This window comes from Nansenia antarctica, assembly GCF_963989245.1.
Source record: "Nansenia antarctica genome assembly, chromosome: 10".
Lineage (NCBI taxonomy): Eukaryota > Metazoa > Chordata > Actinopteri > Argentiniformes > Microstomatidae > Nansenia > Nansenia antarctica.
The window spans coordinates 16966185-16981965 of record NC_137680.1 but is presented as its reverse complement, the minus strand read 5'-3'; the positions used below and the strand labels follow the sequence as shown (position 1 = coordinate 16981965).

Here is a 15781-nt window from a genome sequence, read left to right as displayed (position 1 = left end):
AACATCGAATCTTTGCATTGCAAATGTGAGTCCCATCACTACCAATAAATGATCCGTTCGATCTCCAAAATGAAAATGAGAGTTATGATGTTGCCTACCACGCGCATTTCTTTCATCAGCCTTTGGGATGGAGGATACAGTTCCCCGGCTGTCCCAACCATAGGCGGTCATGAACACAGTTCATTTCTTGATTGATTTACAGAGATGTAATAAATCTTGTGTGGGGGGGATATTGCTGTGTTGGGATATATTGGCGGGTCTCAACTACCTAGTTTATGATTTGCAGCCTGCACATGCATGGAATGCTCTTAGTCTACATATCAATGTCTAATCGATAAGGCAGTATTCAAATGCACATCTATCCATCGGTGCAGCAGATAACACAGGGCAGGGCGAGGTGGACGGAGATAGAGCGCTAGACAGGAACACACCAGAGATTATACTTGATGCCCCTCTTGGCGAGATGGTTGAGTCCTCGTCAAGGTTGCTGTGGTATCCTCAAATTCTCTGCTCACTTTTAGCGGCGTTCTCACACCAGACAGCACAGCTCGCTGTCTCTGGTCAAGGAATACTTACGACATAAATACATGTTTAGTTGTAAATATGAAAGGGATTTATAGAGACGGATACTACGCTGGATCCATTGAACTACCAGACATTTTCAACAGAAGATGCGTTAAATGTGGCCGGACGGACTTTCTTCAAGCTAAAACAATGAGGATTAGAACTGGAATTATATTTTGGAACCTGATATTTTCAATGATGTTCACGTGTGTGAAAGGTACGTCATTGCAGTATTTCTTTATATGTAATGTTGGTCCTTCGAAATCGATTATAGCTTTATGGACGCGCGGAAAATGCAAGGATTTAGGATGGAGTTTCGGGAACGCATTTCTTTGGCTTAGCGCTCAATGCAGGCTTTGACTGGAGCCTCAATAGATATTCTTGCAGTACACTCATCCGAATAGCCTACGTGAGCTGCTTTGCTTAGTAACTAGTGAATTGTTGGTGACGATCAGGCACTACTGCAGTTTTGTAATTTAGACATTTATGTTGTGAATTTACATTGTGGGTCACAGTTTTGCTCTTTATGTGCAGGGCTTAGTTTTGGGAATCTTGGCGTTTTCTTTAGAAACGCTGCTTGAACATCTTCAAGGGGACACAGCAATTAGCAAATGTGGAACCAATTTGTCAAATGATGTTTATCCCAGACTTGCCGGTGCAGGTGGGAGACTTTAGGTGGGCTGGTTAGTATTCTACAGGCTTTGCTCTGGGGTTACCAATTAGAAAATGCACAACAGCCTGTATAGGGTTATCACATAATTGACTGATTCATTGCTATGTTCTGAAAAATAATATCTAAGACTATCCAGGTTATTTAGGGGATTGTCTTGGGGTTGATGCAATGCCATATGGTGTTTTCTGGTGATATATAGTTCAAAAGGTCTGCGGTTTCCTCTTTTATTGAAGCCCCGAAAAACATAACTATAAGACTCACCCGACAATCTTATTTAAGTAAAACCCTAATTTCATAGGCCATGAGATTCCGTTAGTCTGGTTCATTGTATTCACTAAACTAATCACCACAACTAATTGTTGCGCATACACCCATTAGCTGGAATGACATCACATCTTGTCGGTATAACAGTGTATGTAGGCTACATTAGTAATAAGGACAGCAGTCACCATTTAGTGTGTATGTGTGTGTGTGTGTGTGTGTGTGTTTGACACTTTTAACCAAATACACACAACTCTACATGATTTCTGTTTAGGTTTACTAAATATTATCCATACAATATGTTCAATCACAAGTGCCTTTTCACACCAAGCTTGGATGCTCACAATTCTAACCTTTGTAATAAAACACATGTTCTGATTCATTGGTATGTGTGGCTATGCATATAACACGTTTTGGATGTAGATTTCCCCACCTCAGTCATTTCCATGTGTCTGTCTAATGGGGATGGATGGGATGTGTTGCACCCAAGAATGAGTCGGGTACACTGCCGTTTCATCACCACCCACATTGTGGCAATGTCAAACCTGCAGGGCACAGCCAATCCTCATAGCTCCGCTCCCTATTAGGCTCCAGGAGGTGGGCGCTCTGCTCTGCTCTCTCAAAATGGATTGAGGAGACATGAAACACCCCTTGTTCCTGTATTGACACTTAATGCAATGGTTGGGGGCAATGCCTCGCTGCTTCCCCTTCACTGGAGCTGCCTCAAGGCTGAAGATCACCCAAGAAGATTACTGTAGCAAGTCCAGGCCACCCAATAGTATTATTCCGCAGTGTATTGGAATCCTCTGTGTTGAGACCTTGGACTTCTGCCACGAGGGTTTGACGCAAAATGGAAGTTGGTGACTGAGCACCAAGAAGTAATTGCAGGTAATCAGGTCGGTGGTAATCTAGGCAGTGGCTTGATGAAGACTCCTGCTGAATGTGATTATGTAAACTAGGGCTGTTGGGGCTAATCAGGATTACAATTTGTCTGTGTAATTATACACTTATCTGCAGGGAATGAGGGCATTATCCTGCCCCATGGGTTCTTGATCTCAGCAGTGGCACCAGTCTGGCAGTGCACATCTATCCTGAACCTCCTCCCACCGCTTCCTTTAGATCCTTAGTTCCTTTTAAAGCTATATAGTTTTCACATAATATGGCACATCTATATTTCTAATGTATGACTCATATGTTACTATTATATGAATCTGGTTCACCAGTCAAAGCTGATTATGTAGGGTGGGCCACCACACGTCAGGTGTTCTGGTTCTGTTGGATGAAGTATGCCACCACGCTGGTATTCTTGGTTCTATGGATTTTCAGCATACTTCGTTTGAAAACAATGTTATAGCCTCGAGAAATCACACGCAGGAATGCAATTATTGTAAGTGACATACCTACAGTATAAACAAACCACTAGATGAACTCTGAGATAATCTATCATGTTTATTCTAATATAATCTAATATATGTAATCTAATCTGATCTAAATCTCAAAATAGCAGATATATTCCCAAAGCACGAATGGATTGTACAATATGACATAGACATATTTACATGGAAACTGCTGAACGAGGGAAAACAATCAGTTGTCCTTGTTTTGTGTGCGCAAATAGTTCATGATTCACTGATGAAGCCGATTCGTACCACAAATTCCACATAACAATTTAGGCTGCCGCTGTGCCCTGAACGGATGGATCATTGATTAAATAATCATCTCATTGTGAGTACATGCTGCTTATTTGGACTGTGGCGTTTCATTTGCAGGGCTGGTTCGTCTGTTTACTTTCTGTATTCCTCCTTAATTCAGTTCCAGTAAGGTTGTTCATTCCGTAGAATGCTGTCCAGACAAGAATTCCATTAAGCATGTGGCAGCAGTGCTGCATTGCACATTAATTCACACTCTAGGCCACCAAAACTACAAACCTCTGCATTAATTCATTGTTCAATAGAGGTGTGCATTAGTATTCCTCTTGATCACTGGGAGGACTTAGTTTCTAGACTTACAAATAGAATGTAATACTGTAGAACTCTTCTCTATTGCCACAGTATGACACACAAGTTCTTGTCTGATAATGTACGTTCTGGAGAGCATCATTCTCCTGTTCACATGGTGTAGTAGGGACTCTGATATGTAAATACTGTCAATTTAGATTATTGGCCAAAAGTGTAGCTGCGTGCAGATAGAATGCCTCTGTGGGCACATCTATTGAAGGTTGCTGTCTATACACCATCTCAGTCATCATTGTGTGGGATTTTTCTTCCCTCATGTATTTCTTCACATTTTACGACTTGAGTTCAGAGTAATATCTGTCATACATCTGAGAGCTTGGAGGTTTTGAAAAGGCTTCTAAATATAAAACCTAGCTAAGTACTGCGCCGCACAGATTTGGTAAGATATTGGATCTGTAAGATCTAAGATCAAACACACCTGGGTTGATGACAAAGACACGCGACAATAGGTTTCTTCTCTTTTTCCTTTTTTGAAGTAAAGTGCTTTTGGAAACCCAACATCTTCAGTATTTTTCTTTTTTTTAACAGTTTCTTAGTTTTTGGATGTTGGATTGTCTTTGAATTGAATTCAGAAAGCCACACTTATCCTTCTTGAGATTACCTGTCTAACTTCAATCAATACGACTCAGGGCCACTACAGCATTCCCTCATGTTTGTGTTTTGGAGCTTTGTTACACTTTTAGATGAAAAAACAATGAGAGAATGATAGAAGCAGAAATCCTGTTGGAGGGCATTAGTTTGCCCTTTGGTTTGCTTCATACGGGCTCTATTCGCTAAACCAGACAGACTGATAGATATCTCTCCACTGGCTGACTCACCTTTAAGGTCAGGTGCAAATCAATACACATTCTCTGTCAGTCGACACCATTCGACCTTTCACTAAGGGACCCATATACAATCAAGCCTGTCCTATGTATAGGACCTAACAAGTACGCCTATTTTATCCTTTCCACTCTTCACTCGCTGACTGTCCGAAGCGCACTGCAGTGTGATTTCGTAGCTAGCTACAACTTAAATGTTCTACTGAGAATTGTTATCCTTGATTTATACAGGGAGATCTTACTGAGTGTCCTTTACAGAAAAGCCTGTAGGAACAAGGTACTGTACATGCATGGCAACAGGGAATAAGATAAAATAAACATCTAGACCAACAAAATCATCTACCAAAAAATCCAAAATAATTCTATTGATTCTCCTGGGTCGTTAGGTTGTCTATACTTGAATCCTGCTGCTCAGCTTGACTTTCAAACAAGAATATCAACAAATTTGGTAAACCAGGTTTTGTGTGAGGAATATTAGCACCCTCTTCACAGGAAGTATGCTAGTTCATTTTCATAGTTCTCGGACTACTTTATGCCATTACTAGTTTGACATAGCCTAATAACCAACTGGTTACCTTGTGTAATGCAAGCTAAGTCCCTAGTGTGCGCCGCAAGGATGGTTGGCTAGCTCGCACATTCATCTTTATTAAACAACTTGAGCCTGTGTCTAATCTGACCCTTGTTAGCTCCTTATGCCTCATGCGAACAGAGCCAGCACCTACATAGCAACGCTACCTACTGCGGTCAAGCAATTGGCACCCTAGCTATCATCCACCATCGTAGTAAAGCTGTAGTGCATAGGTCAACTCAATAATTACCCTTAATTAACATTGTGTTCATCGGAGCCTGCCCAAAAGGATGTGGTCCTGCTTTGTGGTAGACTCTCACAAAGACTGTCCCCTGTGCCTTGGATGAATTCACGCATGGACTGCCGTTCTTAACAATGCATACTGCGAGCTACGCGCTCTGCGGTTTCAAATGTCAGGTACGTGGAGAGTATCATTGCTGCAGAGTGCCTTGATGTGGGCAGGGCACCACAGCTCTCTACTGGAGAATGACCCCTCCACTCTTCAACCATCGCTGAACCTCTATCGAGCCCCGGTTCATGCGAGGCTCGCGAGGAGTTGAATGACACTGACAGTGAGGCTAGCAAGCTATCTGGTTACGCCTCCAACATGGAGTTCTCTGATGGGGATGGAGAAGATGGCACTGACCTGGACTCCTTCCTTTCTGCCCAGCCCACTATGGTGGCATGGGATGTGAAGGATGGGGTGATTTGACCATGTGGACGTGTCCTTCCTGATAGCTGTCCATTTGAGCTCCCTGGGGCCTTGCCACACCGCAGGTGTGAGGTGAATGCTTACGCAGATCTGTCTGTCTATCTAGCAGAATTAGTGTGAAACATCTCAGAGGCCAAGGACCCGTGAACAGGTCTCTACGCAGTGAGATGATGAAGCTCCACCTCCTTGCGAACCTTGTTACCCGCACCGTCAAAGCCCATTCCGTTGGAAGTCACTCTCACATTTTGCACTCTCACTTTGATTGCCTAGATCAATATTATGCTCTTTGTGTTTGTGATAGGCCATCATGAACAATGATGAAATACGATAAAAAGAGATCATAGCCAAGCATTAAATCTACAGTTAATCTTTTAGTTATTTCAAAGTGAAAATATTACATCTCCAATTAGAAATAAATGGAGATTTAAGTGCATAGTTCAGTAAATATGTGTGATGTTTAGCAGAAGCACGTACTTCATGAAACCAATGACATTTCATCCCTTACAGTTAAAGATAAACCAATTGAACTAGGTGTGTGGGCGGCTCAATCGGTAAAAAATTAATTAAATTAAAAACTAATTAAAAAAGAAAGAAAAACAGACACATACAACTTGCATCAATATTGCTATCTATAGTTTTATTTGTACAGTATAGTATAGTGGATAGTGTACATAGCCTTTATTTATGTAAACCAGCTCCTTTCCCTTCTTGTTTTTTTTAGTTTTTTTTTTCTTTCCTAGCACCAGGGGAGCCCCCCCTCCCAAATGTCATTGTTTGGTACCTGTACTATATCAATGACAATAAAGACCATTAATTCATTCATTCATTCATTCATTCATTCATTCATTCATTCATTCATTCATTCATTCATTCATTCATATTGGATTGAATAAAAAGAAAACATTTCTGTTTTTGTATAAAATATTCGAGCCTACATGTTGTTCATCTATGCTTCCCAAAGCTTGTCAAAGTCTTTCCGTTTGCCTTTAGTAATGTAAGTTACTTAAGTCTTTCCAGACCGATACATTCCAAGAGCCCCCTCTTCCACATTCTCAATGATGGAGCGTCAACACTCTTCCAACATAGTGCTATAGTATAACATAACATAAGTAATAACATAACATAAGTACCGTAACATAGTAACATAGTAACATAGTAACATAGTGCTTGGCTTGAAGGAGTTCTTTAATTAGAGTTAATATATCCTAATAATTATCCTATATTTTAAATTGTTATCAAGGTCACCAACATCAATTTGTTACCTTTGGCAACATCTACTCTTCATGAGGGTTTAAGAGAATTTTCCAGCTGTTCACATCACATCATGTCCTGTAAATCCCCCACAATGTCCTTCTCCCTAGACCACAGACACAGGTTAGGTTATCCAGATGGAAGACAGAGACCAGGAGCCCTCCTGCCTGTTTGGAGGATAAATCTAATAATCAGTTATGAGAGTGAAAGCTGCGAGTGTGAAGGCCAAGAGTAAATGCAACTACTTGAGGAGGAGCAGCTGGGACTCATCGCAGCCATGCCTTCTATTTGAATGAGATTTATGTGTTACTGATTCCCATTTCTGACCCATTTTCTTCACTGTGCAATCACAGCATGGTGCTAATGCAGATTCTCATCGCAGTTTATGGAGGAGGCTTCTGTGGTCTAGTGCCATCATTGTGTCTATGGTCACCCTAGAGAGCGCATGGGTATACTCAAGTTGATTTGAGGATGGAACAAGTAGCCCTGGCTGCAAATGGCATCGAAAAAAAACAAATGAACACATATGATGAAGCTAAGTGGATTTGTACGCATGTCCTCTCTTCTGTAGGATGGAGAATGCTTGTTCATGTGTTTTCCTTTGAAGTCAAAGCAACAAGATGAATGTTTACAATTTCCTTTTATAGACGAAACAGCTTTTTTTTTTAAATGTCAGCGCTTAACATTACAAGCTTGTTTAATTCGCTGCATAGAAAAGAATCCTGATTCAAATTCTTATTCATAATAGACAGATTACTGAGAGATGGGGGGGGAGAGAGAGAATGAGAGAGAAAGAGAGAGAGAGGGGAGGGGAGAGAGAGAGGGGAAGAGAGAGCGGAAGAGAGAGTATAGAAAGAGAGAGGGAGAAACTTGGCTGTGAGCATCATCTAATACCACTGTGAATACAGTCAATAGCGTCACAAATTCAAACTTTTCAATTTAACCTTGGCCTTTTTGTTTCTCATTAAATCCTGTTAATGTTCTCAGTAGCAGGTTTGAATGAGGTTTATATAACAACAAATATTCAGCAAACACATAAACAAAACACTCGTGTGTCCATGAGTCTTGCGGGCTTCTCCTCAGTTGAGATTCTACTCTGTCTCCATATTGTTATGAGTGCTTATGGTCAACACAACGCACAGGCATCCTTTACCTACTCAGTTGGAAGAGCTAATTACTCCTTGAGGGAAGCGAAGGGGATAAACCATGCATCTTAATTAGGTTTGCTTTTCATTACCAGACAATTTGTAGAGTCGCCTTAAATAAAATAGCACCGCTTTGCACGTTGTGTGCAGTGAAAATCTCCTCATTAAAGGATGTGGCACTTGCTCATTTGGATTTACACCATAACGCTGTAACCCAAGTAATCAAAGTATTGTAGTTTGACAACAGTGGTAAGTGCCTGGCCCTGTGTGTCAAGGGTATGGATTTTTCAGCAAGTCTACAGACGGAGGTGCAAAGACCACTGCTTATTAGAAACAAAATCTTGAGTGGGCTGGGGAATATACACAGAGCTGGTGGCACCAATTTACTGTATATACCAGATTCTCTGTATAGTATTTGTCTCAAAGTGTTTGTACTAAATGGAATTGGAACAAACACTGCAGAAGATGTATTGTACTGCCTCTGTACTGGATACAAGTGTGGTTATTAGGTAACTCAATGTTTATTTCTTCCCTTTCCAGGTTTCATCCATACTTGTGGAGGCACGTTAAAGGGGAAGAATGGAACCATAGAGAGTCCAGGGTTTCCATATGGATATCCCAATGGAGCTAACTGTACCTGGGTAATCGTAGCAGAGGAGAGGAACAGGATTCATATAGTTTTTCAATCTTTCGCGGTGGAAGAGGAATATGACTTTTTATCTTTGTATGATGGGCACCCACATCCGGCAAACTTCCGGACAAGGTAAGAATCTGCCCTGCAGCAATGGCTTGAAGAATGTGTTTGAAGGGTAGATGACTGAAGGGGAGGGTGAACGTGGGGGGAAAGCTTCAATGGAGCCTAAGTTCATCTTTTATGTATGCACTACAATGCATGTTGTGTTGTCTTTGTCAGTGTGATGACAAGCAGTGAACAGTTGCATGCAGGGACTGTGTCATTAGAAGATTTCCAGTCCAAACAGGGGAGATCTCTGGGCACACACGCACACCGGCTGCAGAAACAGACAGAGGCTTTTAAAAGGATTTTGTCCGATTAGCCACTTGCATTCACAAGCATGCTCTCTGAGGTATGTGTGCGCAGGGATCTCTTTGTGAAACACTCGAGAAAAAGGAGACAAAGTGGTCTCATCTCTCTAATTTGCATGGCTTGAATTCTATGAAACGAGACATATTTTAGCCCCTAGTCTTGTGTAGCCATATTTCCAAATCACATTGTTCTCATGCATCCTTTGGAGGTCTGGAGGATTTTAGATTAGCCAATTGGATTGAATGAAGTTGTGTTGTGTTGTGAGAACAGCAAATGTATTGGTTGTTACATTCCAAGAACCCTCCCCCACATGCTTGTAGACTTTGCCATAGATGATTGCTTGTTATTACTGTATGTGTCTTTTTCTGACGGGGTAGAACTATTTTGCAGAGAGATGTTGCCCATTCGAGCTTGCAACAATAAGAAGACGGAAGAAAACCTTGAAGGAAAATTCTTTTTTGCCAGTAGTGTAAAAGTATGTCATTAATTATAAGAGTATGTAAGATGTAATTATACGAGTATTATACACAAAAAATCTAGTTGATGAAGGCATTGTAAATAGGTAGGTGTTTGATTGATTTGACAATTTATTTCAAATGGGTTTCCACCCCTTTGTAGCTACCTTCTGCAAATGATTTCACCAGGCTTTCCGAACTAGGAACTTTACCTCAATGAGGTTAGTTAGATCATAACGACAAGGCATATTCAGGGAAGAGCAGAGCCAAAGGAAAATTAAATATTCAAGTGATTAACAATTGCACTTACGGTTCCATTTTAAATGGCCTAATACACAAGGCTTCCTAGCAGAATCACTTAATAACATTAAATAATTTGTGTTTTTTTTCTTTTCATCTTTTGCTCTTTGCTCTACAGTATAATGTACTTTGGAAAAAAACAGGTGCAATTTGCACCTGGTACAAAAAAACCACTTAGTGAATCAGGTCCTCAGTCATGCTAGCATTGTTATGACTGGGTTTATGATATAATGTTAGTGGTGTATACAGTAGAAAAAAATGCTTCAAGTCTGTTGAACAAATCACATGATGACCATTTCAAGACATACTAAATGTTGATTAATTTGTTCACTTGAGACCCAGTTCTGTGGAGAAACAATGAGGGATACTATGGTTGACAACAACATGCTGATATTTCTGCATGTGCAAGGGACTAATCCTCCTATTGAGAAAGACAGGGAGAAGCAAGACTAATTCTAAGAGACAAAAGAATGTGTCTACTTTTTAAGGATTATTCTAGATCCAGCCTCTAGTTTGTAAATAGCAACATTGTTCTTTGAAGGATTTAATCACAATGCTGGACTATCTATAGGTGCCAGAAAATCATTACATGACAGAAGACGTTGCTGTGTCTCTGGGGCCTAAAACTCCTGCAACAGCAGGCTGACAGCACTTAGAATTGACAAAATAATCCCTAAAACAAAACTGAAAAATACATTTCCAGCCTAAAAATCTATAATTTATATCATTCTAATTCCAAATGTTGAGGTGGTAAATTCACTCCTCAAGTTCATATGCCCCCACCTGCCCTATTGAATTGCTAGCTCTTTTTTGATAACGTAGTTGGTTAACATCGGGTATTTGAGGAGACGGTCACTTGTCTTGGTAAGTCAGAGGTAGCAAGTTTGAGACTCAGTTTCAGCGGGTCTACCTTTTGCAACCACCTGACTTGTTTCTTCGGTGCTGGATACACAGTTGGGCTCAGCTCAATGACTAGGCTTGCTGTGGTATTGTGAATTTAGAGGGAGGAGTGTAACTGAATTGAGATGGTAAACTCACTCCTCAAGTTCATATACACCCACCCGCCACCCAGAGATGGTTACGTGTCTTGGCAAGTCAGCGGTTGAAAGTTCAAGGCTCAGTTGGAACAACTCCAATTGCAGGGTTACTCTTTGCACAGTAACAACTTCACATCTGTCTCATAAACATGCATATTCCATATAGTTGCCTAGTTACAACCTGAAGTTGTTACCCTGCTGTTTGTCATCGTACGCATTCAGGTACATAGAACAACCTTCCTATAGAATAAAAAGTAAGATGCTCAACTTCTGAATACCTGGCTTTCCTTTCCTTATCTAAGACCTGATTTAGAAATAAAGATCATGATAGAGATTAAATAAACCTCATTGCCTCTTGATTAACGAAGTCCGATGTTCCCGGGGGACAAGAGCCACAATACGTTTTTTAACCACATAGAAAAAACGTTGTCCTCGTTGAACCTGATTAGTGTCTCGTTTCTATTGATCTCTGTATTCTCTTTGCTTAGTTATCGAGACTGGGCTAGGCTGTGAGAGTGGGAGCTATGCTACAGTAAATCCCCCGGTGTTTCCAAGTGGTTGTCAGAAACACTCCTTATAGTGCTTGATATGAAGCAGCAGAGAAGAGGAAGGATCCAGTCATACACTGCAGTCCTTCATGCATCCAATCTAATAATAACAACTCGCTGTCAACTAACTTATGTTCAACACATTCATGTACATCTAATTGAAACATGACATACATACATGGGTACGGTACATAGAATCATTCCCATGTTACCTTACTGTACTGCAACCATACTGCAGCAGAGCAGATAGAGATACTACCTAACATTAATCTGCATGGTTGCAAATGCAAATGCATATAATGCACTGTTTGTAGGATTATGTAATACACATTCAATACAGAGTTCATAGAAGAAGAAGTGCTAATAATTACCCCAAACTGGTACTTACGGTATTCATTAGTAGCTTTTACACAACTATATTTGGAAAGAGTTGCTCTGTAAATAGCCTATACGATATGTACTTTAAGGACTAAATAAATGTGTCTACATTTGTTCTACATGGGGAAATTAACTTTTAATGTTCGACTTAATGATCCGTCTGGCTTTTTCAGCTCTTAAATTGCATTTCTTTCTAGAGAGCTGGTATATTTCTCAAAGCAAGAAGTAAATTATTTTGGCAGGAAAATTTGAGAATTGAATTAATTGATAGGGTTATTTTACCTATAATGGTTATAACTAAATGTCACAGTCTAGCAAGCATAATATGTCATGATATGTCACAATAACATAAGTCTATTAATCATGCACTGGTGTTGCTCTGTAGAGGAACAACATTTGTGAGGAAGCCAATTATCTGCTTTGGGCATAGTGGGCATGTGGTTATTTTGTTCCAACTGAAATCTATGAAAAAGAGGAAGTGGAATATCTAACATTCAGACAAGGTTCCATCCATGGTAGCCAAGAGAAAGTTGGTTCCTGGCACACATTCTGCCTCACATTCCTGGCACACATTCTGCCCCTGTAACCCCCACCCAAGAGGTTTTACAAGTCTACCAAACAGCTGAGAGAGAGAGAGATGAAGAGAGGTAAAGAGAGGGGTAGAGATAGAGAGAGATGTAGAGAGGTAGAGAGAGGGGTAGAAAGAGAGAGAGAGGGATGTAGAGATGTAGTGATATGAGAGAGAGAGATGAGAGAGAGAGAGGTAGAGAGAGAGAGAGAGAGAGAGAGAGAGAGAGAGAGAGAGAGAGAGAGAGAGAGAGAGAGAGAGAGAGAGAGAGAGAGATTTGAGCTAGAGAGGGGCATCGAAAGCCTATGTGAGTCACTAATCAGATGGGGGATATGTGACAGGTTCCTTCCGGCTGATGTAGTGTGTTCAGGTGTTTGGAAGCGGTGCATCTGTCCAGGCAATCAGCAGGCCTCCCTGATAGTGATTCTGGTGCTGGGCCATAAACTAGACGCCATAACGCTTCAGACATTCAGGCTTTTTACTCACTCTCACAGTATGGCTTTATTGTGCTAGGACACACTCTTGAATAAACAAAGGGCAAAAAAAAAAATCAATTTTACTGATGCCTGAAGACATAGATCAGGTTCAGCTAAACTGGGTGTTTTGGCATAGTTTTGAGTGATTGATGGATGAACACTATCTTATTTTGGCTCTGTGATATAGTGCCCAGAGCAATACTTTTAAGTCAGAGTTAATCAGCTGAAGTGTTGGTCAGTATACATCCCTTAAAAGAGTTTCTGTGGACCAGAGATGGAATCAAAACAGTTTCAGAGTTCTGTGGCCCTATGACACTCAGCCATTCAAGCTGAAGATTAGGTCCCATGTTGTCCATTGCACACCAACATTTAGCAATTAATTTAAAAGCCTCTCATAGTTTTCTACTTGACACTGATGGCTGGAGGTGCTCTGTGTTTACCCAGATGAATACTAACTAACAAGACAAGGTAGTTTAGTTTAGTTTAGTTTATTAGTTTATTATATCGAGGACAATCCAAATACATGAACCATATAAAATACAGTAAAAAAGGCAGCGTTAGCCTAGTCGGCAAATTTTCAGCTGAGGAGTAGATATGTTAATATGTAATATTAATAGTAATATATGGTCAGATGAGAGATATTTGAGGGGTTGGACTTTGTTCAGGTAAAATATGTATTGTACAGGATGTACCGAACGTGCTCTTGATTGATATGCTTCTTGACGCACTTGTAGATATAATGATAATCCTTCTCTATATACTTGTGTACAGATAAGAACGTTGTCCTTCAATGTGTACTTATTGACTATATAATGACATCCTTCTCTGGGTCTTGAGTCACAGTGACTGCAGCACACTTCTCCCGTCATGGGGCAGATCGACCTCCCCTGTAAACGCAGGCCCAGACGGCTTTCAGCCTTTTCTGCCTATCCTGCACTGTCAGTTATTAGCCCCCTGTGAATCAATCAATCCAGAGGAGGGAAGGGGGCTTCTAAAGAATAAACAGCATGTTATCAAATATGATTCATGCCAAATATCGCTCGTAAATTGAGACCCCGTGGGTGGTACTGAAAAATTACAGTAGATGGGACTTAGTCAGCGAGCTGTTCTGGATTTCAGTCTGTAAAAGATGTAGATACTGACTGCTATAGAATGATTACCTCTATTTGAGGATATTTTTCCAAAGAGATGATGCCACAATTGCCTGTTGACAGTTATACACAGTATAGCTCTACTGTATACTACCAGTACTGTGCATGGTGGTTGTAGCCTGTAAACCTATTACAAATAGTTTTCAGGTCAGGAGGGCTTTCTTCACATGAGCCTTTTTCTGTAGGCACTAGGCACCACCCACTATCAAACAAATATGTAGGAATATAACAAACACAAGAAATGTTAATCCAATGTGGGCAGTGCTATACACACTTCTTTTAACTGTACAACCTTGCTTGTAGGCCCACTGCTCAAATGGTCGATTGAATTTTGCCATTTGGCACTGAGGAATGGTCAGCAACACATCTTCTTAATGACATCGTGAAAGCGAATGGATTTGTTTCCGCTGCACCTAATTGAAGGGAACCTATAAATGTGACCTGTTACAATGAAACCGCTGACTTCCACAGCTCTCTCTAACAATAGAGAAGGTGCTCAGGCCGTGTTCAATTTGGCATGGTGGGATTGAACGGCTACTGCAACCTGTAAAACACGTTTATGACTGAGGTTTCTTTGTCTTTCTCCAACAGGTTAACAGGATTTCAGATCCCAGCTCCTGTCACAAGCACTGGGTCCATATTTTCACTGCGGCTCACCAGTGACTTTGCAGTAAGCGCGCATGGGTTTAAGATTGCATACGAAGGTGAGAAAAATATGTATTTACTTTTGATCTTTGTTGGTCACCATACAACATCATACAGCAAGAAACTTCATAAGTATTCAATGAAATTGTGTATGATCTCCCTATGATCATCTGTAGTCACTTTTTTTGTACTATTCATACCTAAACATCTGAATTATTCACTCAATTCAGTAATTCTGTTGAATCCAAGATGGCGCCGCGCATGGCTGCCATGCTTCGGGCTCCTGAACAACATTGCAGTAGTGTGTTTATTTTATTGTTTTTAATCGTGATTTTACCTTGCAATGTAGTTAGCTATATAAGAGTGTATGCACGTTTTTTCACTGGGAACCCCAGCTGATGTGGGACAGCAGTGGCATAACAATGGCTTTGTCGACATGGAAGAGGCGTAGAAGTCGTAGAAGGTGTAGAAAATGCGGATGTCGAGCTGGCTTGTTAGTCAGAACTAGATGACGAGAAGGAAAAACTCCACTCCCCAGCATTCTGTTAGCCAACTTACCATCCTCCCTGGACAACAAGCTGAGTTAATTTAGAGCAAGGACTTCCTTCCAGCGGGAAGCAAGGGATTGCCATATCATCTGCCTTACAGAAACGTGGTTATCCCTGTCCACACCGGATCATGCGATCTCTCCCACAGGCTTCTCCGTGCATCGTGCGGACAGGACAATAGAATTTTCAGGGGAAAAGCAAAGGAGGCGAAGTATGCTTCATGATTAACAACGGCTGGTGAACCCACTAAATATTCATGCCATCAAGACCTTCTGCTGACTTCCTGGTTCTGCTCTGCCGCCACCACTGGCTACCGACAGAATTCACCGCCGGTGCATGCATAGCTGTTTATATCCCACTGCAAGCCGACACGAATGTCGCTCTCAAGGAAATGTACGGAACTATCAGCGACAGCGAAACAGACACCCAGAGGCTACTCTAATAGTAGTTGGAGATTTAAACAGAGTTGAAAAGTAAGCTGAAAAGGGTATTGCCCAAATTCTTCCAATACATAAATGTTAATACTCGTGGTGGAAGTCACCTTGCCCATGCATACACGCAGTTCCGGGAGGCCTACAAACCCCTCCTCCGTCCACCGTTCGGCAAATCAGATCACTACA

The 15781-nt window shown here is 41.0% G+C and overlaps 1 protein-coding gene across 1 annotated transcript in view; it reads left to right on the top strand.

Annotated features, from left to right (window-relative positions):
* Positions 1-603: 603 nt before the first annotated feature.
* LOC308166452 (CUB and sushi domain-containing protein 3-like) overlaps positions 604-15781 on the top strand; it is a gene marked incomplete at both ends in the record, with an annotated part of 120500 nt that continues 105322 nt past the window's right edge. The window contains 3 exons of the mRNA XM_080540763.1: positions 604-781; positions 8551-8773; positions 14560-14672. Coding sequence (XP_080396889.1) covers positions 604-781; positions 8551-8773; positions 14560-14672 — 514 coding nt within the window. The remainder of the gene's footprint in view (positions 782-8550; positions 8774-14559; positions 14673-15781) is intronic.